This window comes from Rutilus rutilus (genome assembly GCF_951802725.1).
Source record: "Rutilus rutilus genome assembly, chromosome: 15".
Taxonomy (NCBI): domain Eukaryota; kingdom Metazoa; phylum Chordata; class Actinopteri; order Cypriniformes; family Leuciscidae; genus Rutilus; species Rutilus rutilus.
In genome coordinates this window covers 29,592,580-29,618,475 of record NC_140220.1, presented here as the reverse complement: position 1 = coordinate 29,618,475, position 25,896 = coordinate 29,592,580, and the positions used below count along the sequence as shown (strand labels likewise).

General features: G+C 37.3%; 3 protein-coding genes across 3 annotated transcripts; 2 read left to right on the top strand and 1 right to left on the bottom strand.

Moving 5' to 3' along the window:
• Positions 1–19: 19 nt before the first annotated feature.
• On the top strand, positions 20–3,820 carry LOC311305444 (E3 ubiquitin-protein ligase RNF170). The gene is made up of 6 exons (XM_084433163.1): positions 20–111; positions 1,151–1,217; positions 1,422–1,530; positions 2,495–2,568; positions 2,702–2,812; positions 3,293–3,820. The coding sequence occupies exons 1-6, from the start codon at positions 83–85 to the stop codon at positions 3,596–3,598; spliced, it is 696 nt and encodes a 231-aa protein (XP_084289289.1). The 5' UTR covers positions 20–82; the 3' UTR covers positions 3,599–3,820.
• On the bottom strand, positions 3,730–20,813 carry pfas (phosphoribosylformylglycinamidine synthase). The gene is made up of 29 exons (XM_084433140.1): positions 20,649–20,813; positions 19,683–19,810; positions 18,800–18,932; positions 18,600–18,705; positions 18,311–18,509; positions 16,773–16,878; positions 16,527–16,667; positions 16,318–16,442; positions 14,526–14,654; positions 14,246–14,377; positions 14,038–14,166; positions 12,899–12,972; positions 12,592–12,748; positions 12,445–12,506; positions 12,196–12,357; positions 12,022–12,126; positions 10,982–11,113; positions 10,415–10,645; positions 10,120–10,300; positions 8,115–8,198; positions 7,862–8,017; positions 7,530–7,649; positions 6,733–6,878; positions 6,385–6,592; positions 6,206–6,297; positions 5,538–5,652; positions 5,169–5,315; positions 4,808–4,948; positions 3,730–4,602 (listed from the first exon to the last, which is right to left on the bottom strand). Exons 2-29 carry the CDS (start codon positions 19,804–19,806, stop codon positions 4,295–4,297), a joined length of 3,945 nt encoding a protein of 1,314 aa, XP_084289266.1. The 5' UTR covers positions 19,807–19,810; positions 20,649–20,813; the 3' UTR covers positions 3,730–4,294.
• A 680-nt stretch (positions 20,814–21,493) lies between these two features.
• mrpl19 (mitochondrial ribosomal protein L19) lies at positions 21,494–25,581 on the top strand. Its single transcript, XM_084431530.1, has 6 exons — positions 21,494–21,634; positions 21,888–22,005; positions 23,281–23,399; positions 23,499–23,633; positions 24,718–24,899; positions 24,993–25,581. Exons 1-6 carry the CDS (start codon positions 21,559–21,561, stop codon positions 25,212–25,214), a joined length of 852 nt encoding a protein of 283 aa, XP_084287656.1. The 5' UTR covers positions 21,494–21,558; the 3' UTR covers positions 25,215–25,581.
• Positions 25,582–25,896: the final 315 nt, after the last annotated feature.

The window sequence follows — 25,896 nt, the reverse complement described above, 5'->3', positions numbered from 1 at the left end:
GTACTGTGTGCAGTGAAGCCGTTGAAAGCATTCCAGTCTCTACCTTCCACGAGAGAAAGCAACTGAATTACGAACAAGAAACATGCCCACCAGCCGCGGCTTCCACAACAGGTGAGAGAGTCTGACTATTTGTGTTTTTAATATATTTCATGCACATTTCTGTGCCTGGTAATCCTAAATTGAGTGTTTAAATGATGACATACATCTTGCATATATGAGCAAAGCAATTATGGTTACGCTTTATTTTAACCTTGTTACAGTGTAATACAGTAAAGTATTGAGTAAAATACATGTACTTAATATAGGGTTAGTGACATAATTTACTTTTATCACTATTTCATGTAACACGTAACGAGGACACTAAATAAAGTGTTACCCAAATTAATATAACAGACTTTGTTTGATATAAGGTTATATTTGAACAGTTTAATCATATCCAGCATCTCTCAGCCAGAGAGAGAAATATATATTATTAAACATAGAAATGTATAAATAATACTTTTGAAGCTATTCATGTATTATGATGAAGTGTTGTGTCCTGCGACTGCAGGTTAAGTGTGTTATGATATGTTGGGGCAATAAAAGGCTCCACACAGACACACTAAACTAAACATGATATCAGATTTCATCATGTCAGTCAAACTTTTTTCAGTCTAAAAGTCTCACATTTCTTAAATACATTCACATGGGATCATGTGCACATTGTGTTGTTTTACAGACAATTTTGCTATATCATAATATAATACCTCTAAATAAAGTTTTTTTCCATATCAAAAGCAAATGTTAGTTGTAAGGCTGCCTGATATTGCGTCATCAAGTATGAGTAAAACGCAGGTGTGTCAGACAGCTAAATTTAGATTTCGTACGTGCTCCTCCAGAGTCAGCCTATCCAAACTAGATAAATCGTGCAATAAATTTTGTAACGAAAAACAGGTTTTATCTTGAGATGCATAAATGTTTTTATTCTAATGAAGACAGTCCACCCAGAATTTCAAAAGAAAATCAGCTGTAATTAATTGTAATTCAACTCCTGATGCACATTTAATGATGACCTTTCAAACGCTAGTCCTGCATTGTGATTCTTGAAGGAAAGGGTGACCATAACCTCCACAGTATTGCATTTCAATAACTGCATCTCTCACTTTTGAAGGTCCTCTCTACACTCAAAGATAAGGTGTCACGGTCAGCCACACAATCCTCACATGAACAACAGAGAGGTGAATACATATCACAGTATTCCTCTATTATGTATTTTTCTAATTAAATGCATCATTTCCAATTAGAAATGTGAATTTCAGTGTACTTCAATACAATACTACAAAATTAAACAATCCTAGAAATAAATGACATGTATTACTGTTTTTGTTGTTGTTGTTGTTGTTGAGTATATACTGTATAATCTCTTAATTTTATACTTGCAGGATTTGCCTAAAATGTGGTTACCAGCTGGCAACAGGGAAGTCCACTGCCCCGTGTGTTTACAGATCGCCAGTTATCCTGTAGAGACAAACTGTGGACATCTTTTCTGTGGTGCGTGTCAACCGACTGCAAACTACATCACTGTTACAAGAAACAATTATTTGGATCTCAGATGTTAGTGTTTCATAATGTTAATCATAACATGCTGGTTCACTTAAAGTGCTTTAGACTATAGTAACTGGGGCCGGTTGCATAAACATAGCCATTATGTTAGCAGTTAGTCAAGGGGCAGTCAGTCTTACTAAATTAGACCAATCTATGTTTTTATGTAACTGACTCCAAAAAGTTATGAACAGACTAAAATTGGATGACTAACTTGTAAGACTAGTCTTAGCGGTTAATGCAACCGGCCCCTGGTCTACTGCGAGAGAGCAGATGGTGGTGGGCATTTACTACCCGGTCATGTGACTCTCCAGTGTTGTGTATGCTGTGTAATATTATACTGTTACCATAGTTACGAAAGCCATGCCTCTCACCTGACCCAGATCACGTGAATACACTCGGAGAGGGAACATTTTTAGATTTACGTTAATAGCAAACTACAAGGTTAATACAGAATTCAAAACGCTGTACCATCACATTATAATTCTCGCAACACTTTAAATAAGCTCAATAAAGAGACTGAAATAAAGAGCCGCAAAGATACAAGCAATAAAAACGAGTCATAAAAATAAATAGATATGTGGTGATACACAAGTCTACCTTTTTGATTCAATCAATTGTTCCAATATCTATTGTTCTTATTATTCTTCCTTCTAGTATTGCTATGGAAAATTAAATTTTTAAGGCATCTATCCAATACAAATATTCTAAACTATTGTAAATAAATACATTTCTGTTTGCCAAGAAGACAATTTAATTAAGTTGGGCCAATGCAATTGAGTTGGTCCAACTCAATTTAATTGGCCCGAATTGAGTTGGAGTATAAAGGGCCTGAATAATTTTTCTGAGGGAATAGGCACATAGTAATGGAGAGCCCAATGCTTATCTGTCTTCTGTCTCTTTCCCTCTCTAGCACCATGTCTGATATCTTACTGGAAACATGGCTCCTGGTTAGATGCCATCAACTGTCCTTTGTGCAGACAGACGGTAAGAGATTTCTTAGCTGATGCAGTCTCAAAAAGATGAGATAGATAAACCTCTCATCGTATTTGGTGTCTTGTATTATATAGACAACCACTAAAATGAAAGGGTTAACTTGATTTTTTTATACTCAACTCAGGTGAAAAAGATATGCCGTCTCTTCAGCGAGAACAGAGCTGACTGTAAAGAGAGAGAAGTGCTGAGACATGTCAGAGACTATAACAAGCGCTACTCTGGAGCACCAAGACAGGTAAATACTTAATCAGAGCATGTTCCGTTTCACTCTACAAAAACATTAATATAAATGTCATATAAACGCTACAATGAGATTGTAGTAGCTCGGCATTATCCATCATGTAATCGGACTACAGCCAGCCTCTGCGTTGTGTGTACTTGCGCATGCTGTAAAAGACAGGTGATAGTTTACTTAAAAACGTAATTAACCTTTCTTTTTTGTTGACAAGATTGTGCCGCTCCCAGTAAATCAATGCAGTGACCATTATTACTTCTCAGCAGTTTATCATTTTATTTGCTATGGACTATATCACATCACCACACCTATTTCGGTTCCTGATGCCTCAAAGGTTGTGAAACCACAGGCCAGGAAAGACATAGTTGCCTACAGTTGGATGGCACTGCACGGATATGTTTTTATTGTTCAGACACGTCACACACTGATATCACACGTGCTAGGTCATATGCTGCAATATGATCATCTTTTTCTTTCAAGGTTAAGGACTACCTGTGTGATACACCTCTCTTCCTGCTCTTGCTGGTGAGATGGCTGGGGAACATGGACGGCCTGGTGTGGCTGTTTCTCTTGAGGGTGGCTGTGTGTGGATTTGGTGCTGCCATGTCCTTGGCCTCCCCACTGGAGACTCTTCCTGGGCCGTTGAGCAGTGTGCTGAGCACCCTGGATGATTTTGTAGTGGTCTTCCTTCTGCTCATCTCTATTGTTAACATCAACCAACAGATGGGGCCACAGAGGACAGGAACGCACGCAGTCACGCAGGGTGTGCTGACCGACGCTTTGTAGAGGACAGTGATAATGTGCTTACTAGCATGTTGAAATGACACTAATCAACCTTGTTGGCAAAGGTTAACCGTGTTATGACCTGCTGCACTTTGGTCTTAGTGAACATGGAGTTCGGATGTTATAAAACCAGGCAATTTTAAGTGTTTTATTAAAAACAGATTGTACATAATAAATGTAAAGTGCTTTTGTAAATATTCATGTTTCTAATAAATACTTATTTATATATTTTTTTGTTTAATCGCTTAACGTTCACACAAGGGAAACCCAGAGATGACACAGAAACATTTAATCAAGATCGTTTTAATACTTTGAAAGCGTTTGTAGTATTTTCTCTCTACAGCTTTTTTTCAGTGGAATGTTAAACATTTTCTGGAATGTATATTTTGGATTTTTTAAATAAAAAAATAGTGACAATCGGCCATTGCATCTTAATGCGATTAAAATAGGCCATTATGTATTAAGACATGCATATGTTGAGGCATCAGTTTTCAGCAGGAATCTGCATGTTAATTCTACCAAAGTACATACATACAATAAACCAGATCTGAATTATAAATATGTATGAATGTAAGATTTCCAAACGTCAGTCCAAGATCATTCAAAATTCTCTAATAACTCTCCAAGTCAAAAGTATTAATGAGTTGACTAGTCTGCCTATTTGTTTATCATCTATCATAAATGTACAGTAGCATATCTCTATGAGTTCTGACACCAGACTGCTGCATTACGGAACATGCTAAGCCACGGTGAGGGTTCCAGTGATCTGCGGAGGTGGCGAGGGGCCCAAGCCCACTGCCAGCCCAGCACGGCCCGCTCCGGATGGGGCATCATGGCCAGGTGGCGGCCATCTGCAGAGCAGATGCCTGCCACACCTTGTGCGGAACCATTGGGGTTCATGGGATAGATTTCAGTAGGGGTGCCCGAGTCATCCACATAACGCAGAGGAGCTAAAGAGGCGCTGGTCAGCTTCTGCTGAGCCTCGGGAGAACGAAACTGCATCAGACCTGCGGAACAAAAGAGAGGTGTTTTTAAACGTCACACAACAGGAACACCACACACTGCAGAGTTTTAGCCTTTGTTAATACGTAGATTATAAGCAGAAATGATGCCTCCCAAAAAATTAAAAATGGTCTCGGACTTTTGAACCCCACTAACAGAAGAAGTAAATGCACCTGTCAAGTACAGTGTTACAATGGACAGATTTCTAACCTTCTCCATGAGCGACCCAAACACCCAGAGCAGAGCCCTCCATGCCCTTAAGCATGATGGCCGGAGAGGGCAGGATGCCCACACTCACAAATCTTGATTCAAACCGGCCAGACTTGTTATGGGTCAGAGTAACATCAGAACCTGCAATTAAAAAAACACAAAAAAAATCTAATATTAAACAAACTATAAAATTATAAATATATATATATATGATAAAAATACAAAATAAATAAATACATTTAATTTATAATAAAAAAAAAAAACAGTGAAAGCAGTTAGAGAAAAGAAAGTGACGAAATTCTTGAGGCTGTGATTGCCATTTACACATTATATGGATGAGACTAAAAGTTTTCTCTCTCACCTCCATCCTCTCTTTCACCCACCCAGCCCAGCAAAGCCAGAAGCTGACACCCGTTACACACTCCTAGACTCAGCGTGTCTTTACGGTTGCGGAAGCGCTCAAACTCCTCACGAGCCTTGGGGTTAAAGGTCACTGTTGCAGCCCACCCTGATTAATAAGAAAAAGTCAAAGCATTTGATCCTCAGCTGGAGAACAAGTGCTAACAAACACTCAATTTCAGTATGCAGAGTGGCAAGGCCAGTATAAAATGACCTACGAGTCGATTTTCGCAAATCTAAAGCCATTGAAACGGTCAATGGTGGGGATACTATCATACAGTTCAGCAGTGACATGTAAGAGTGCTGCAACATGCAATAGTGTGATTTTCACCTTTAGCTGACCCCAGCACATCTGCATAGCTGAAACCACCCACAAACACCACGGCTCGGAAGGGGTCAAGGGTCGTGGAGCCTGAGCACAGGTCCTGCATTGTGACATCCCACACCTACAAACGGAAAAACTGTCTTGTTAACAGTTAACATTGAACATTGTGCAAGAAAACAAGCAGCATTTGTGGTATTAGTGAACAAACATAATGCTAAAAGCTTAATTTTATTGTAAAATTGGTTGTTAATTGTATAAAACAGAGTGTGTTATTTATGCATACGCTATAATAACATGTATAGGGCTATGTTAATGTATTTACATGCTTACGTTTCAAAGCAACTGAAAATCATAATACACTTATTTTCTTGTTTTATTTTTATAAATATTTTTTCACAAAAAAATGATCAAAAATACAGTAAAAACAGCAATATTACTACAAGAATAACTGTTTTCTATTTTAATGTAATTTAAAATGTAATTTATTCCTGTGATGGGTGAATTTTTTGCATCATTACTCATTACAACATTACTCATTACTTTTTAGTGTCACATGATCCTTCAGAAATCATTCTAATATGCTGATTTGGTGCTCAAGAAACATTTCTTATTATCAATGTTACAGTTATTCAACAGCATAGCTATCATTTTTTGGTGTTTATGTGCACCTTTACCTCAAATCCAGCCATGAACAGAGAAGCGGACATCTCTCTGTCTCCATTACTGCCTTCCTCTCTCACAACAGCTACGCAAGGTTTCCCTGAAGCTAAAGCACAATCCAAATATCTTAATATACAGGTCAAGTATGAATAAAGGAAAGATACATGATTGTGAAATGGGTCCATGGTCTCACCAAGCTCTTTACTGATGGGTGTTTGGGAGGGGTCAAAGGTGAGTTTGAGGTATGGCTGTGTGCGAGAAGCAAGGCCTTCTTCTTCTGCTTGGACACACAGTGGATTAGCCTGCAGTCGCTCCAGCTGAAAACTTGTGCTTTCCCATACCGCCCTAAGTGTGGGTAGACGCTCATCCAGCACTTCCTGTCCACGCAGACTCACTCTGACCTACAAGACAGTATGGAAAAGTAATCAGAAGTTATTGATCACTCTTCCCTGCACATCACTTAATCATTGAAGTATAATAATATCCCATTGGACTCCATTAATCCATGCATATGGTTTTAGATAAAAAGAGCTCAGCTCACCTTGGCATCAGGTCCAAAACCAGAAGTTGTGCCAATTCTGTGACACAAGAGACCAGCATCTGTGTATCTCTGACAGACACTCGATGCATTGCTCTCGCACACCTCCAAAACAAGACCAAGCTCCTCTGAAAAAAGAGCCTCCATCACTGAAAGAGAGGAATGGGAAGAGATATGTATATAGCCACGTTGCAACAAATGTAATCTTGTGAAAAATATGAATATCGCAAAAAATAATTGCGAATAAAGCAGCACTTCTCCCCTGTGTGCTCAAGAGAACAAAACCAAGAGTTGTTATTTTTAAATAGACTAAAACTATAAAATAGCTGAAATAGAATAAAATGTAAATATTACATTAAAAAACTTGCTAAAAAATTTGAAAATAAAAAGTATTTAAAAACTGAAAGAAATTAAAGCTCAACAGAAATATTTTTAAAAAGAAACTAGTCAAATAAAATGACTAAATCAAACTAATTTTAAAATACAAATGTTAATCATTTATTTTTAATGCAATGCCTTACCTAGGATTAAAATCACATACAAATAGGACGTTTACCATTTCACAAGAAACTACATTTAAAATGTTAATAATTACTATAACAGTACATAAATAATACTAAAATAACACTTTTTCAGAGAAACGAGTGAGTGTATACATTTTCTTGTGCATTTTGGAAGTTTTATTCACAATTTGGTGTTTCCATGCAGACTGTAATAAAAATGTGGAAGTAAAACCGCTTGTGATGGATGGCACAAGTATTTGCTTTTTCCAAAACATAAATCATTTTTTTATTACCAACCGTCAACGCCTTCTAAAGGCAAGTCCACCTCCATCCCATGATTCCCTGCAAAGGCCATCTCCAGCAGACAGGAAATGAGCCCTCCATCACTGACATCATGTCCTGCAGTCAGCAGTCGATCTGCAATATAAAGTTTACATCAACAGATTGTACATAGATAAGATGCTGCTGCACATCAACAAATACAGGCAGCAGAGTTTGGGAGCAGTAAACACTGTTTCTAGATCAGTTAATGGATGTTTTTTTAACAGCTTAGCTGCATCTATAGAGGAAGAATGGTGCTGTTAATGTATCAATATATAAAGCAGCTTATATATAAAGCACATACTGACCCTGAATCAATGTCTGTGTGGTGTTGAAGCAAGCAGAGAGCTTGTCTGGCTGATCCAGATCAGGACTGCAGTCTCCGAGTTGCCCATAACACTGAGCTAAAGCAGAGCCGCCCAGCCTGTATTTACCTGAGCTCACAGGCACATACAGAAGCACACCTGAGAAAGGAAGACAGAGTGTGTGAAAGATGTACACAATGGTGATCTGTTTTTGATATGAGAGGTAAAAAGTGGTAAAGATTCACAAAGTCCTAACCTTTGTCATCAGGGTTTTCCAGGTCAGGGGTCACAGTAGCTGTGATATCAGGACACACAGCATACACTGAGATAACCAAAGAGCCTAAAACACAAGGAGAGTAGTTTGATGTGCGACATAAAAAAACATACAGGCAATATCTCACCTAGCATTATACAAAGGTAAGCACTATGCACAGGTAAATGTCTGGTTGAGTATTTAATATACAATATACTAGTGATAATATAATATACTAGTGAACTCAGCTAGTAAAAACTACAGTAGCTGTAAATTATGTAAATTAAATATGCTTTTCTCACTGAATCCCTCACCTAAATCACACAGTTAACACTGAATGCATTTGGTGGCGCTGTGGATGTGTGACGTCGATGTGATGAGAGATGATGGCATGTGCTTTCAGATGCATCCAGTTCTTACTGGCATTAGAGATGCACCGATTACAATTTTCTAGGCCGATTCCGATTTCCGATTTTTCATTGAGTTTGACCTGCCGATACCGATTTTAGCCGATTCCGATTTAATTTTTTTCTAACCACTTTACAGCACACACAAATATTTATTTTCGATCTTTTCTTTAACCCTTTCACGCGTAAGTTTAAAATATTCTAACTGACACCCTCACCCCCAGAGTGAGTTTTTTCAAGGCGAACGTTCCCTTTAATGTTTCCATGGCGACGCGTCACGCGATACACCGCAGCCACAATAATACTGTATGACAGATGTGTCGCTTTTATTTCGCTTTTTCTTTTTTATTCAAAATATTCACAAACTTGCTTACCATGTCATGAACTAGCCTATCTGATATTCCGATGCTCAAATACGTGTAAGGTGAGTGTGTTTGGTCGTTTAAAAACCTTTATAAATAATCTTGATCTATAACATGAGATGGGCGCCGCAATGTTGTCCTGTCAGTCGGATTTACAGCACGTGAATTCATCAGTTTCTCCCGAAATAAATGCAAGAAAGTGGCCGGTGAACTGAGAAGAATAGAGTAAACTTTATAGTTACTTCCACTATGTTTGTCTGATATGAATAACACATGTCGGCAAATTAAATTTGAATAGATTGTTATTGCTGCTTCCACAGTGTGTATTTTACAAACTCCAAATGTATTGTTTTACTTGTGCTTATGTGTATTTAAATATCTGAAACCTAAAATAAACATTATGAGGTTGAAAACACTGCTTAGTTGTGACATATGACAGCGCTGAACGCGTCCGACTCTGGCTCAGCGCCAGCCAACGCGCGAAAGCACAGTTTGAATCTGGCAGTTATGCGACGTCACTGAACATTCTAAATGTGGCACCGTAACGTTACTCAAGGGGCACAGAAATAAAAATCCCATATATGAGACCGGACCGCTCAAAAGGTTAATCATGCGGCACCCGAGTGCATTTGACCGGCATAAAATCGGCATATGTCAGACTGACCGGCCGGTCGCCGGTCATGGCCGATCACGTGAAAATCGGCCAATTCCGGTCACCAGCCGATCAATCGGTGCATCTCTAACTGGCATATTTGGTTATTTGAGTCATAATACAAAATATATATTACATTTTATTTATTATGTAGATATATTACATTATGTTTAATAATATATATAGACAAAACTTTTTAAAAGTTTGAGGTTGGTAAGAGCTTTTTTGTTTTTTTGAAAAATACAGTAAAAAAACTGTAATATTGTCAAATATTATTACAATTTAAAACAAATGTTTTCTATTTTGAAAGGGAATTCATTCATGTGATGGCAAGGTTGGATTTTCAGCAGTTTTCTGTGTCACATGATCATCTTTGATCAATGTTAAAAAAACAACAACATTTATTTGAAATAGAAATCTCTTGTGACATAATAAATGTCTTTACTTTAGTGTCCTTCCCGAATAAAAGTATTTATTTCTCAAAAATGTCTTACTGAACCTAAACTTTTGATTGGTGTATATAAAATACATACATGTCATACCTGTTCTAATTGCATTTTAAATGGCGACATGCACAAGACAGATACCTGGGGCTTTAACCGTTTCTCCACTGACACGTGCAGCCATGCTAAGCGAATCTTTTCCCCCATCCACGGCCACTCCCAGCTGACCCATGACCTCACACATGGCCTGGCAAGCCTCCCAAAGACTCGCTCCCTCTCCTGGCAGCTTAGCAGCCCACATCCAGTTACCACTGCACTTTACATCCTGTAAAGATATGCACAGATATCTTTGGATGACAAGTGTGTGTGTGTGTGTGTGTGTGTTTCAAATTACATGCTGTCACTTAACATGTTAAAAAATGCACATGAGTTTATTCACCTTGAGAGCAGTCACTCTTGCAAACACCAGGTTAGTGAGAGCTTCTCCCACAGCCATTCGAGCCCCAGCTGCCGGTGACACCAGCCCTTTGATTGGCTGTTCGCCTATCGCTGTGGCTGCACCCTGGAGGCTGAACGGAGACAGGGCAACAACAGCTACGTCAGCCAGTGGAGTGTGAAGAGGACCTACACACTGTTGCTGAGCAATCAGACCAGTCACAGACCGATCAACCTGGAACAGAGGGGTTTTATTTCATTTTAATTCATGTTTGTCAATTAAAAATGCTGACATTTCTATAAATGCTATGGTCTTTATGGAATTTTATTATTTTGAAATGCCTGTAAATTAGATCAGACAATTAACTAATTGAGTCAATATTTAAAAGAAATTATTCAATTACTGAATATATTTAAATGTAATTATTAAAAAAATAAATTACATTAAAGATGGCAAGATAACAAATTCAAATGTCTGGATGTACAAGGGAGTATATAAATAAGTACCACTGCAATAGACAACCTGGAAAAAGTCATATATAATGCATGTGCTAAAGAGGGAGTGTTATACCTTGTTGGTGAGGTAGCGCTTGCTGGCCACAGCAGGCAGCCGCAAAACTCTCTGTAGAGCAGGAAGAACAGAGAGACCCGCAGGAAGAGAGAGAGGCTGCAGAGTCACAGCCATGTGATCCAATACAAACTCCTGAAAAGAGACAGTTGACACATGTAGTACTGACTGAGCAGTGAGTGACTTACATACTCATAAGTAAAACAATCAAACATGCTTAATGTGAAAAACAAGGGTGTCCCTAGGGCACGAGCTGCAATACTGAAATACTGCTGAACCCCAGTTTAATTGCTCAAAAATCCTTGTCTTTCAATGGATATTACTGTATAATGACCTGAGAATCATTTTCCCTGACTATATTTCAGCAATCATGTTGTGTGTTTTCAATGTGCTGTTAAGATTCAGATGATGCTAGATTCTTGAATGAATCACATTTGATGTAATGTGTCAAACAGCTTTGCAACAAGTTCTGTATTTGATTGCAATTCAGTTCGATTCAATCGGACAGTTCACTCATTCAGTAAATTGTTTCCAGCGGGTTTCTGACATTGAATGGTAACAGGATACTTCATAAAATACCAGATGATGTGAATATTTACCTACAATACATTTTCAGAAACAAAACTCAGAAATCTTGCATCATTTGTCAGCAATGAAGCAGATCTAAACTGTGCATGCAGCTTGTGAATAGGTAAAGACAAGTGATATCCTATATCCCGTTTTGAAAAATGGGGGCACTTTTTTGATAGGGGGGGTCTATGCCCCAGTAATAATGAAATGCTAGAAACGCTCCTGGTGATAAATAAAGACAAAATTTTTTATAAATCCAGAAAAAAAAAAAATATAAATCCAGAAATTAATCCAGATTTCAAAGTCTGGACACTGCATTTCAAAAATCAGCCAAGAGAGGGTGCACTCTACCACCATTTCTATTTTTCTTCTTCTTCAGCATAGCTATTAATTAAAGGGGAGGTAAAAAAAAAAGCATACAAGCAGCTCTATGTCTAGTAGAGATTAATCAACAAAATTGATTGTTTTTGCACCTTCTGTGGCATCTTTCCCAGGACCCAATCCAGCTCCAGATCCACAGGGCTCCGCCCACTGTCAAGCCCATCGGTCTGTTTACACAGGTCATCCACCAGCACGATCTATAGAGCAATATATGCACATGATCAGAAAGTACCAAAAAGTGTCCAAAACTACAAAAATGCACTCACCTTGCCATCACCAGTTATCTTGCCAACAAAGTCAACAGGACACTTCTCCCTCTGACACACACTCTCGAGGAAGCTCCGGTCAGAGGGGCGGAGCAACAGAGCGTTACTCTCCTGATACTCCGCCCCCCACAGCTCCAAAACACTGAGGGTGGGGTCACCTCTCTGAGCATCAGGGCAAAATATGTATGTGACTGATATGAAACACTTTGACATTAAAATCAAGATACAGATGTTTTGATAAAATCTCACCTTAAACTTGCTAGTATAGATAATGGCACCAGAAGGCTCACTCAGCTCCTTTAACACGTTACCTACACAAATAACATGGTGTTTTTGAAGTCTAGGCTTCAGGAGAGAACACATTGTGCTAAGCACATCTTATTTTTTTACCCCTACCATTTCCTCCAGCACCCTGGTCATGAATGCTGCAGATGGGGTTTCCTTCCATTCGCTCTAGACAGGCCCTGAGAGCCCGGTTCATCTTTTGCTCCATTTCAGCGTCTCCTCTCTGAACTGCTCCAAGATCCCTGGCACTGGAGTTATCACCTTGAACCTACAATAACACACATGCACACATTAAGTTGCATCATCGCACAGAATATGAATAATGATGCAAAACACAAGCATGCCCTGTAAACACAAAGAAAACACCTGCAGTTTAGAGCAGCTAGTAAATTCATTTACTTCAAACATTTTGGTGTACCTGTACAGAAGAGGCAGCACCTCCGCCAACACCAATCCTGTACACAGGACCTCCCATTTTCACCACCACCATTCCTGCCGAGGACAAGAGAAAAAAAAAAAAGAGAGGAATGAATAAAGAAAAAATAGCTATTTGTATACAGTAATGTTCAAAAGGTTGGGGTCAGTAATACTTTTTGAAAGAAATTAATACTTCTATTCAGCAAGAATGCGTTAAATTGACCAAAAGTGGCAGTAAAGACATTTAACGTCCAAAAAGATTCCTATTTCAAATAAACACTGTTATTTTGAATTCATCAAACAATTCTGGAAAAAATGCATCACGTTTTACACAAAAATATTAAACAGCACTATTAAACTAATGTTTCTTGAGCACTAAATCAGCATATTAGATCAATTTCTGAAGGATCATGTGACACTGCAGACTGGAGTATGGCTGCTGAAAATTCAGCTTTGCCATCACAGGAATAAATTTAAAAATATATTTATAAGAAAAACAGCTATTTTAACTTGTAATAATATTTCATAATTGAAAGGCAACGCGTAGGTGTACTTCTCACCCATTTTTTAAGTAAGCCATGAATGAAATAAAGGCTTTTTAACTTTTTTCACTAATATTCGAGTGCCTTGGAATTCTTGTCTTCAGAGATCTACTATCCCTCAACCAAAGAGCACCGAGATTTTATACACCCCATGCAGCACTTCTTTTTTTGCATGAAGTTTTGAAATATTTCATAATATTACTGTTTTACTGTATTTTTGATCAAATAAATGCAGACTTGGTTAAGCGTAAGAGAAAAAAAACCCCATTAAAAACACTTGCGGACCCTAAACTTTTTGTATATAAATGTCTTAATGTTTCTTTAATACCATTATTATTTATTACGTTTTTATTGAGGAAAACATGTACTACACCTCAAATCCAACAGCAATTGTTTAAATTATAATGCTTATATTTCTTTTCTCTTTTTGACTCTGCTTTTGTTGTGTGCACTGATGCTTTGGCAATATTTTATGTTTAACAACCAAGCTAATAAAATATGTTGAAATTGACTATGAGAGAAGGAATAAAGAAAGATGCCAATGTAGGAGGATTTAAAAATACTATGGTGCATCAGGTGTCTCTTTTTTCTTATGTACCCGGTGCAGCTTGTTCTTTCTCCACGTGCTGGTCCTCAATAGAGCCCAGCCCACCACTGAACATGATTGGTTTGATCCACTCCCGACGTTCGCCGTTAGCCAAACGCATTCCAAAGGAACGAGCAAAGCCTTGAAAGGAAAGAAAATAACAAATTAGGAGCTGTAAATCCAAGCCAAAAACCACAAATAAGCATATGCTAGATTTCACCTGCTAGAACTGGCTCCCCAAACTTATTGCCATAGTCAGAGGCTCCATCACTGGCCTCTATGGCCACTTGGAGTGGAGGAGCAAAGCTGGATGGGTACTCCCACCCTTCCTCCTCCCACGGGAGCACAAAACCTGAGAAGAGAGAAGATCCTGGTATGTGGAAGTGTGCTCACAAAGCAAAATATGGAAAAAATAAATGGTGAGCTAAGTTTAAAGGGCACTATTCAACTAAGTGGTAGAGGTTCATTCTTGAAACAGAACAAATGGATTAATAGCTTACCTGGGATGTGCAGGTTACCAAAGCAGTACCCAGCAGTACCTGCGATCACATGACCACCCTTTCCAGCGCTCTGCACATCTCTGATTCGCCCACCAGTACCTGTGGTGGCACCGCTGAATGGAGCAACACCTGGATGTAATAAAGAGCATTTTATGACTCAAACATGAGCCACAGTATTGTTATTGTTAACTAAAAACACAAAAAATATTGCCCTGTAGGGGTGAGAATCACCAGAGGGCTCACGATACGATATCATCACGATTCTTAAGCCACAATGCGATATAATTGATTTTAAACATTTTGTGATACTGCAATTGTGATTTTTCAAATGCAATTTTTTTTCAAACGTCCCGAAACGAATTTTTTTTAACGTTTCTTTTCAATTATGAAATGTAATTATGTGCAGAATCAAATTTTACGAAAACACATACATATGCAATTAACAGACACTTAAATGCGTCCAAATTGGATGCTAGATGGTGCTATGGGGTTATTTTCATTGTGAAATAACCTACACAATAATAAGACAGTTTGATTCCAAAAGAGCATAACCGCTGTCAGGTAATGATGATGCAGGCTGTTTTAAGCATAGAATATATACATAGATTCCTCATTACCGGCTGTTTCTATGGGCCGCTATACGTAAGCTGTCCGCCACATTGGAACGGTCAAAGTTTGTACGTGAACACTTGAGAGCAAGTTGGATCTCTGATAAATGTATGGATCTCTATACATGCAATAGACTTCAGCAGATGATTTTCATAGGATTTACTTCATCATTAATGTTAGATAAGACGAAGACATTAGCTAACACGGCATTAAAAAGCTACCGTAGGTTAAAACCGGTAATGTTGAGTTAATGCATATTAAAAAAACAACGACAACACAATCGCACCTGTGAAAGGTTATCCCATTTCTTCGGGAATTAAAATCTCAACGGTTTTTACAAGTAGAGACTGGGCAGTGTTATGGCATCTTGGAAAAACTCATTGATTTTTACTGTGAGTGACGACAGCATCCAAAATGTTGACCGTTCCAAAATCAACGAGTCTGGAGCGGTCAAATGTGGCATCTACGTATACACATCTATGGTTTAAAGTATCCTTCTTCACCCTCTCATTGCATTAGACACCTTTTACTGCTGCTGCTGTCCATTGTCTGTTAATCGTGTTGTATTACTAACGAGCACGCTGGCAATGTAGATTTGACGTTATGTGGATAGCTACTTTGATTCTAATTGCGTTTTGTTGCCTCGCAGCGTGCAGCTAGCTTGCCATCATACCATACCACTGAAATTTCCATGTCGAATTAACAAATTTATTTAGCTTTCACTGTGTGGTCTTGTTCAGAAATATGCAAGAACATGCTTCCTTTACACACAGGTCACTGCGTGTGTCCGAGAGAAAAGAGAGGGAGATGCGGTAGCGCTAATTTACTAGGGCTGTTTGTGAACTTACAGTCTGAAGGAAAGATTTCAAATTATTATTATTTCCTGCATGCCAAATTTAAGTCATTAAAGATTATTATTATTATCAATACTGAAATAAAATAAATTACAGCTAAATAGAAATATATATATATATATATATATAAAAAAAAAACACCAAATGAAAACTGAACAAAAATAAATAAAAACTAATTTAAGACAGTAAAAAATATTCAATTTATAAGTAATATTTTGCTTATTGATCATGTTTTGAGTAATTGCTATTTTAATTCTCATTAAAATGAATTTAGGTTGGCCTCTACATGTGTGAAAAAGCGAGCAGATTAAATGTGTATAGGATCAGACCAGTGGGGAAGTTGTGAGTCTCTGCAGTGAAGATGACGTGTCTGGTAGCATGTCGGGCTTCATAGGGACTGGCCTGAGCAGGGTTTGTGGGATACATGCACTCCAGCTCCATGCCTTTAATACCACTACAAACACACAAGAACCACATATTGAGACTTCCTGCTAAAGTGCCGTTCAAACGGGTTGACATTTACAGTGAAGCATCTAACCTGCTGTTGTCACAGAATTTGATGACATTGTTCTGGTTGCTATGGTGCTGAGTGCCCATAATGAGGCTGAAGAGCGTCTCCTTCTGCTCTTCTCCATCAATGATCATCCGCCCTCGGAAGAACCAATGGCGGCTGTGCTCACTGCAGGACAAACAGGGAAGGAAGGTGTCATTTTTCATGCTATTACAGATAAAAAAACACCCTTTCCTTTGGGGTTTATTCTCTGGAGACCACACACACACACACCTGTTGGACTGAGCCAGATCAAAGCATTCTACACTGGTGGGATTCCTTTTCACTCTCTGGAAGAGTTCAGTGTAGTAGTCCAGATCCCAAGAGTCAAACGCCAACCCTGTTCATACATGCAGCGAGACAAACAAACAGACAGCAACCAGATAAATATGAAATGAAGAAAAAGATGATCAGAAACAAATACAAGACCAAAAGAAAACCTGCTAAACTGAACCTTTGCTAAGAATCCCTTGGTTACTGTTGGTAACTTTACAGAACGTCATATAGGAGCATAATCACAAGTCATAACATTAGCGTAAGTGAACAAAACTGCTCCTATTCACTTTTGTTCTATGAACGCTTACTTATTAACGCTTAAGTTAATAACATAAAAAAACACCATGGGTAACATTTATCACTATTATTAGTGACTATTATAAGTTCTAAAACATTTTTGGGTAATATCAGTAAAATTGGATTTGAACAGACAGATGGTTGGTAAACTTTAGGTTTAGGGTTGGTAAGATTTTTTAAGTTTTATGAAACAAGTCTCTTATGTTCAACAAGGCTGCGTTTATTTGATCAACAATACATTAAAAACAGTAATATTGTGAAATATTATTACAATTTAAAATATTTTCAAATGTCATTTATTCCAGTGATTGCAAAGCTGAATTTTCAGCACCATTACTCCAGTCTTCAGTGTCACATGATCCTTCCGAAATCATTCCACTATGATGATTTGCTGCTCAACAAATTCTTATTAATGTATACATTTCATATTATTGTTGAAAACAGTTGCGCTTTATTTTTAATAAAGATAAACAAAGGCTCAAATAACAGTGTGACCATTAAAAAAAATCTATTTGACCTGATTGTTTTATTTCTAACTCAGTAGGCCTTCACTAATCTCTGACACAGTGAGCTTTATTGTAATCCACCGGCTCACTTTGTCTCTCATACAGTCATCCATTCTCTCCCTTCACACACCTCGTGATCTAATCAATTAGGCTCCCCTTATCTTGTGACATCTACTCTTCCTCTAATCATGTTAAGTGTCATGTGACCTTAAAATGCTGGATGATAATGTGCAGAAGAAAGAGTTGATCTCATCACTGAGTACTGACAACACACACACTTTTTAGGCATTTGACTGAATCCCAATTCAAATGCTCAGTATCTTTCCTATATATGCATTATTTTCATTTCCATGTAATGATACTAGTTAGTTTTATATCCTTGCACTTGTACTATAATGATGGAATGGTAAGTAGATGGCATTGAATGGTTACACTAGTAGTTAACTGATATGGGAATTTCAATTTTCCATATTTTTCTCTTCTGTTAACTGGCCAATTAGCTGATGCTAATGTCATAAAGGCCAAGTATAGGCTGATTAATCTGCCTCTCACTAGGTAATACCATGGTACTCTAAGCTACTTCAAAAAATATATGGGATGTAAAAAAATAACAACAACCCAAAGGATATTATCATTATCAAGTTACTTTTATATTAGTGGAAATGAGGTACAGATTCCAAACACGTCTCTTACCAAGTTCATCATTGGCCTTCTCCAAGGCAGCACGACCTTTTCCCAGAATGTCCACCTCAAACACTTCCTGTGGCTGAATATCAACGGCAAATGATGTGATTGGCTGAGGATAAACACATTCGGTCATACTGTCATACAAGCAGCAGATCAGTCTCTCCATCTCTCCGCCCTTCATTACTGCAGTATGTCCTTCCTGGGGCTAGATGGGGATGAGAAAAGAGAGCTTTTAATCAAAACGGGTGAAAAGAACTCACTGAAACGAAAAGCTATTTAAAGCTATTCTCCTGACCTTGATGAGATGCCTGCGGGAGAGCTCCACTCTCGTCACCTGGTTCAGACCCGCACTTCGGCAGATGGACACGGCATTGGTGGACCAAGCAGTGGAAAAGTTCAACCTACAACGGTTAAGATATAATTGAAAGATGTGATATAAGTTGTATCAAAGTATACAATGCCATACCATCAAGATAAAACAGTGGCAGAGGTTACCTAGGTCCAATCTCCACCAGTCGTGTCCCATCCGCTGGTTTTAGAGTGGGTTCCTCTGACAGACAGGCAGAATAGGGGGGACTAAACAACCAGCGCAAAATACCTTTCTGCTCCATGTTTAAAGAGTCAGAGCCTGAGAGAGAAAAAGATGCAGATGAAGAGAAGACAAATAAGAAGAGAGACACAGCTGGGGTTTAAATATTATCGAACAAAACTTAAACTAAATTGTGCTGGATAATTTAGCTGCTTTATAGCTGAATCAAATTTGTTTAATAATTTATGAACTCTGCAACATTGGCATTGTTATTGAACTGAATTGTATCAACATTGAACAGACTTGAGCTGAATAAAGACACTATTGCCTTCTGTAGAGCTGTTCATAGCTGGATTAAGTTTGCTTCATAAAAATGAGGTAACACTATACAATAAGGTCCAATTAGTTAACATTAATTAATGCATTAACTAACATCAGCAAACAATTTGCAAGACATTTGTTTCAGTATTTATTAATCTTTGTTAACTTGTTCATTGTTAGCTCAGGTTAGCTCATGTCCATTAAATAATATGAACAGATTTTTTTAATTGAATAATGTATTAGTAAATGTTGAAATTAACATAAACTAAGATTAATAAATGCTTTTTAAGTATTTTTCATTGTTAGTTGATGTTAACTAATATAGTTAAATGATGTTAAAAAAATGGAATCTTATTGTAAAGTGTTACCACTAATGAACTTTGCAACACTGACACAGTCATTGAAGCTGAAATTGTATTTGCTTCATAACTAAAGAACAACAATCTGTATTGTATTGGTATAAATAATTGCAAATTTACATGACAAAGAGCCACAAACTCATCACCATTTTATACTGTATTCTCTCACCGTCCAGCTCTACATTGTAGCAAAGCTCTGTTGATATAGTAACATTAGGATGAAGCTGTGCGACCCTTCTTTGGACCCGGCCCTCTCGGGTCTCCTCTCTCCTGTAGAAGCGCACGACTGGCATGATTCTGACAGAAAAAGAGAGAGAGAGAGAGCATCCATAAGAATGTGCTTCAAACTACTTTCACTCTGCATACTGGGGCACACTGGCACAGTAGGGAAGCATTTCCTGACCTACCTTTAATTTAATTTATCAGCAATTCAAAAAATAAAATTAAATTCTGCTCAGTCAGAAATCAAAAGATCAGAAAAAGCTTTATTGCTTACACAAAAGGATTTTTCTTTCTTGGTAATGAAGCTTACAGTGCACTCATATAAAGACAACAAGACACATATTAACAGAAGAATAAAAATATGAAAAAGTTAAAGATGCAGGTTAAGTTAGAATATACATTTACAGTCATGAACATAGTCTGGATAATATTAACAAATAAGAGTGCATTTATTGCACATTTACTTATGAAAAAAGTTTTAGACTGCTAGTAATGTAGTAATGATCTTTTATGTGGAATATCAAGGGGTGAAGTCAGGGGTCAAACTGATAATTTGGGGGCTGCATCAGTCACAAGGCAGGCAATTACAACTTAGACAGGAGACACCTATTAAGTTAAAAGAAAAGTGCTTTACATGTTAGTGGGTTAGATTTAAAAAGGCAACTTCATTAAAGGCACACTCTCACTATGCATTGTTAACAATAAGGAGTCATATATTAATGTTTAAGTGCCGTCTCAACAGTGAGACATAGTTGTTGTGACGTACTAACAGCCTGATAATTATTTACAAACTTTTTGGTGCATAGTATATCTCACAACCAGATAAAAGTAACGTTATTGTAATGGTAACTTAGCAAAACAATGTGTTATTGTTGTTACTTTTCTGCTTCAAAATGGTGAACAAGTATCTTACTTTTCGGTTGCTCAAGAAGTCCGCTGGCAGACTCGTCAATGTGGACTCGTGATGGATCTGATGTTGACCACTGCAGAAGCACAGCAAACAAGATCCACGTGCGTCTACGGCTAAAACCATGCACGAACTTTCCGCCACAAGGCGCCACAATCACTCGCTATGCGCATGCGCAGTTCCATATGGGTTTGATCCATAGACTGTAGGTTTGATCGCACGTTTGATCAGGTTATATCTTTTATTATTTTTTTATATTTGTTTTACAGTCTACGGGTTATACTCATAGAAATAGTACTGACAGTATGTAATTTGAATGGAAACATGAAAAAAAAAAAATATATATATTTTTTTATAAAATACGGGGATACTAACTTGTCATTTATGAGGGTGGAAAATTGAGCACAAACACTTCACTAACACTATTTTCGTTTTAGTATACAAAGTACACTACCCTAACATTTGATGGTTCTTTATTAGGGCGATTTTTTTTTCAGTCGTAGGGAGTGGGACAGTCGTATTTTTTTAAATTAAATTATTTAGATTCACACAGTGTTATTAGTGTGTATACATTAGTTATATTTATTTTACTTATGTTTAAAGCGCCATAGTTTTAACATAAAATAATGAATTTACTGAATTCGGAACCGCATACTCTAGTACGTACTACTTTTATCTTATTTTTCTATTGCAGAAATAGTCAGAGTAAAAAACGAAAATAGTAAGAGTAGTATGCTAATATGCGGTTCCGAATCGTCTATGTTCCGAATTCAGTAATACCAGAGAATGTCTGGTAATACTGTATAATAATTTTTCAGTTTTCATATCATCAGCCATTCAGAGTAATCGTTGTTGACATTAGACAGCCAATCAGAATGCTTCTTGTACACACTCCTCTGAATGTCAGAGGTCGAACATGGCGGCGTGCACAAGGAGGGCGAGTGAAATGATGGGCTTGCTACGAATTTTAAGAAATTTAACTCATAACGAACGTATGTTACTATGTTTTATATTCCCAATTACAAAGTCAATGTTAGATGAGTAATAACAAGATATTACTAGTGAGAGGAGCATTAAAACGATCACCTGCTCAAGTTAATAAATCTGCAGTAGGCTAGTTTATAAGAGTTTACAGTACTATTTAATTAATGAAGCTATTTTGATAGCTTTAAGCTATAATGAAGTTAGCTATTACTGACACCTGAAATTATTAGTACATATACACGATACATCTTTTATTTCTAGGACTTTTGTCGACGTCTGTGATGAGGCATGCTGCGGCGTCTGATGGACCTCCGAAATTCACCCCTCCGACCAAACCTGTTATCATAGACAAAACACAGAAAGAAGCGTCTTTGCGACGGTATGTTCATTCTTGTTGAATAAGTGCATATGATTATGTTTTGATTTACGGGATTTCAATATTAGGAGGGCTCAGCACTCAATGATTTTTTGTATACTAGGGTAGGCATGAACAATACATTAGGTTCTACACCTATCAAGTAATTCCCTGAATACTGCATTAATTTATAATCATTTTCATTAACCAGATAATATTCATTAAGAATAAAGACTGTAAGACTTGTCTAGATTAGCAAGAAAAAAAATTAAGAGCCAAACCTGTATATTAAACTATTTTTATTTTAGGTACATTAAAACAGAACCCAACTCTATATTTCAAATGCATACAATGAATAGACAGGAATTTGATGCAAGATTAAAAATTAATGCTGACAAATGGACATGTCAGAAAAGTTGCATGCCTTGATCAGTATCAGGTTGTTTTATGTTTAAGATTACAGCTAATCTCACAGCATTAGCTGTAACATGGAGTCTGTAAGCCTGTGAACAGTGTAGGAAAACTTAATACTGGCTTTTGGGTGATAGATAGATAAATAAATATGGTAAATCGTGGCCTTTAAGAATCGATTTTGAATCGACCACATTTAAAAAAATGATTAATCTAAAAATCTTTTTTTTTTTGCCCAGCCCTAGTGGATAACATGGATAACCTGCCATGCTTTAGTGGATAATATTTTTCACCTGGTGGAAACAAACACACTTTTAACATTAAAATGACATGAAATTACCTCTATAACCAGTAGATGGCAGCAGAGGACCGCTCATTTGCCATTTCTACACCCTTTTATAGTTATTTTCAAGTGTTTTGCTTTTGGATTTATTATAAAATGAGTATTATAACACATTTTAGCAATTTTATTGCACTGAGCTATGAAGAATAGCAAGAGTAGGAAAAGTCACAAGGTCTCATGCCATTTAGATGAATGGAATTTCAAAAAATAAATAAGCCCAGATTTTATAGTGGATGGGGAAACTGTTTCGAATTGCTCCCGCATCATATTATTGCATTTATGAGAAAGAACTACACATCTACATATCAGATATCAATTACTACACATGTAGATATCATAAAAATCTATCAATAAATGTACACACATTGGGATGAGCCGAAGCCTGTCTCTGGTTTCATATTATAAGTTGTTAGATAATTTCTCCAATGATGCACCGTACTACAGCAGGTTAAGCAGTGAGTTGTCGTTCTATGGGAAATGCACCCCCTGATTGTTAGCAACATGTTTTGTGATTCAATTGCTTTACATGTTAAATGTCTGTGTAGGTTTTTGAGTCCAGAGTTCATCCCTCCTCGCCAGCGCACAAACCCTGTGAAGTTTTCTGTAGAACGGAAAGACATGATACAGAGACGGAAAGTTCTCAACATTCCAGAGTTTTATGTTGGTAAGAAATGTTACTTTTATGTGTGCTTGATATAATCTACAGATGAAAAACATCCCTCTCTCTTCCTCCTTTAAATATTCTCTTTACCCTTTCATGTAGGCAGCATTTTAGCAGTGACCATGTCTGATCCTCACGCAAGCGGGAACCTGAATCGCTTTGTTGGAATCTGCACTCAGCGCTCTGGAAAAGGATTGGGTGCTACTTTCATACTTCGGAATGTGGTCGAGGGCCAGGGTAAAAAAACAACAACAACCTGTAACAATTAATTTTACCACCAAACCACCATCAACAAACCTGTCATACTCTTTTAATTTTGCTTCCTTATCTGGTCTGTAGGGCTGCAATAACTAATATGTATAATAGATAATGAAAGTTTGATTAATTAGTCAGAAAATATACACCGGTCACTGCATTTTACATAATCAAACAAAATATATTTCTGTGGACAAAACGCATCTGAAAAATATCAGAGGACACAGATTGAGGTGCTACAGGACCCAAGCTGTCCTTATCTTGAGAATGTTTTATAGTAAGCGCTTCAAACACACACACAACCTATAGTTTAACACGGCTTGACAGATGCATGTGCTGTTTAAAGTGTTTAATACATGTTTTCCCCAGCACATAACTTTTTTTTCCTTTGTAACTTAAATTTTGCGGTTATATTTGCACTTATCTGTAAATGTTCGAAAGTCACACGAGTATTTACATTTTGCATAAAGGCTGGTCCTGACAGAAAGCGGGACTTTAAACAGAACGAACGCCGGTGCACACATGCAGGTCAAACAGACAGACTGCAGTAGAATAGGAGCGCAATAATTCTGACTTTGCTGTTAAATATGCATTTTGTTAGACATTAAATATGTTTTAAATGCTACATTTAACACAAGTAGTTACATTTTTATGAGAATGTGTAAAGGTGTTGTAAAGGTGTATAAATGTAATATAATTACGATATCCAGAATGTGTTTAGTCTGTGCTTTTATTTTGCTTTATTATGCTTTAAGTTTGTAATGTTTATATTTTAACACCCTTTTTTGCACATAATGTATAGCATTTAGCCTGCATATAATAGATACATTCTTCAGTTTGCACACTGTTTGGAGGACAACAGGGGCTGGATGTAAAAAACAAACAAAAAAACTAAGATTTAATCAACAGATTAATCGATTATCAAAAGAAGTGTTGGTTGCAGCCCTACTATTCTGATTTGTACTGGTTTCATTTTAATCGTGGTATCCACTAAACTTGGAATTTTGACTTTGCCATTTGCCATTTTGTCATGAATTTATTAGTAATAGGTTTTTATCTTCTGTAGGTGTGGAGATATGCTATGAGTTGTACAGTCCACGCATACGTAAGATTGAAGTGTTGAAGCTGGAGAAGAGACTGGATGACAATCTCATGTACTTGAGAGACGCTCTATCTGAGTACAGCACCTTTGACTTCAACATGCAACCTGTCCATTATGAGCTTACAGGAGATGTCCCAGTCAATCAGGTAAGACATTCCTGTAATGTTAAATTGTACACCTGCAGTGTTTAACCACCAAATTTAGAAGGTTTTACATCTGTTTCTCTCTTTATCTTTTAGTTGAAAGTAAAAATGAAGCCAAAGCCTTGGTCTAAACGCTGGGAGCGTCCCAAGTTTAACATCCAGGGAATCCGCTTCGACCTATGTTTGACCCCTGAGATGATGGAGCATGCTCAGAAGTGGGGAGAACCGTGGAGAGAGTATGATATGCTGAAGGAGTATGACACATCCAGCCTAGAGAAGCAGATCTTCCAGGAGGTAGAGGAAAATCTCAGCAAATAAGCAGTGCATAGAGACCACCTCCAGCCTGGACAGAGATAATCTTTGTGATGGGGAAATAAGGCTGAGGTGACAACTTAAGATGCTGAAAGGACTGGTTCTGGGGTGTCCCTCAAAATGGTTTCTGGAAATACATTTACATGACTTGGGGAGAAAAAAAAAAAAACATTGGAACTTTTCATCTCTCTATTTTAATGGAAATAATTTCTTTGCTATTTATCTTTTGTGGCAGCAGTCAGTGTGTGCTAATGCAGTTTTGTATGCAGTGTTCCTGCTGCCTCTGACCAATAGAGGACAGCAGAGAACACTCAAATAAATGTACATTTATATCTGAAAAGTAAATAAAAAATCCTAAAAGATTATATCCTAATTCCATACTTGCAGAGTTGCTTCATGTATTCTAATTTTGCATTTGCTCATAGTCTGAAAATAAGTTACAATAAATTATACTTTAAAATGTTTGGGGTGAGTAAGATTGCTTAAAAAACAACAACACTTATTCAGCATGGATGCATTAAACTGATCCGATAAATTGAAAGTAAAGACCTTTACGAAGTTACAAAAATGTTCTATTTCAAACAAATTCTGTTCTTTTGACCTTTCTATTCATCAAATAATACAGAAAAAAAATCCACAAAATATTAAGTAACAAATGTTTTTAACATTGATAATAAGAAAGGTTTCT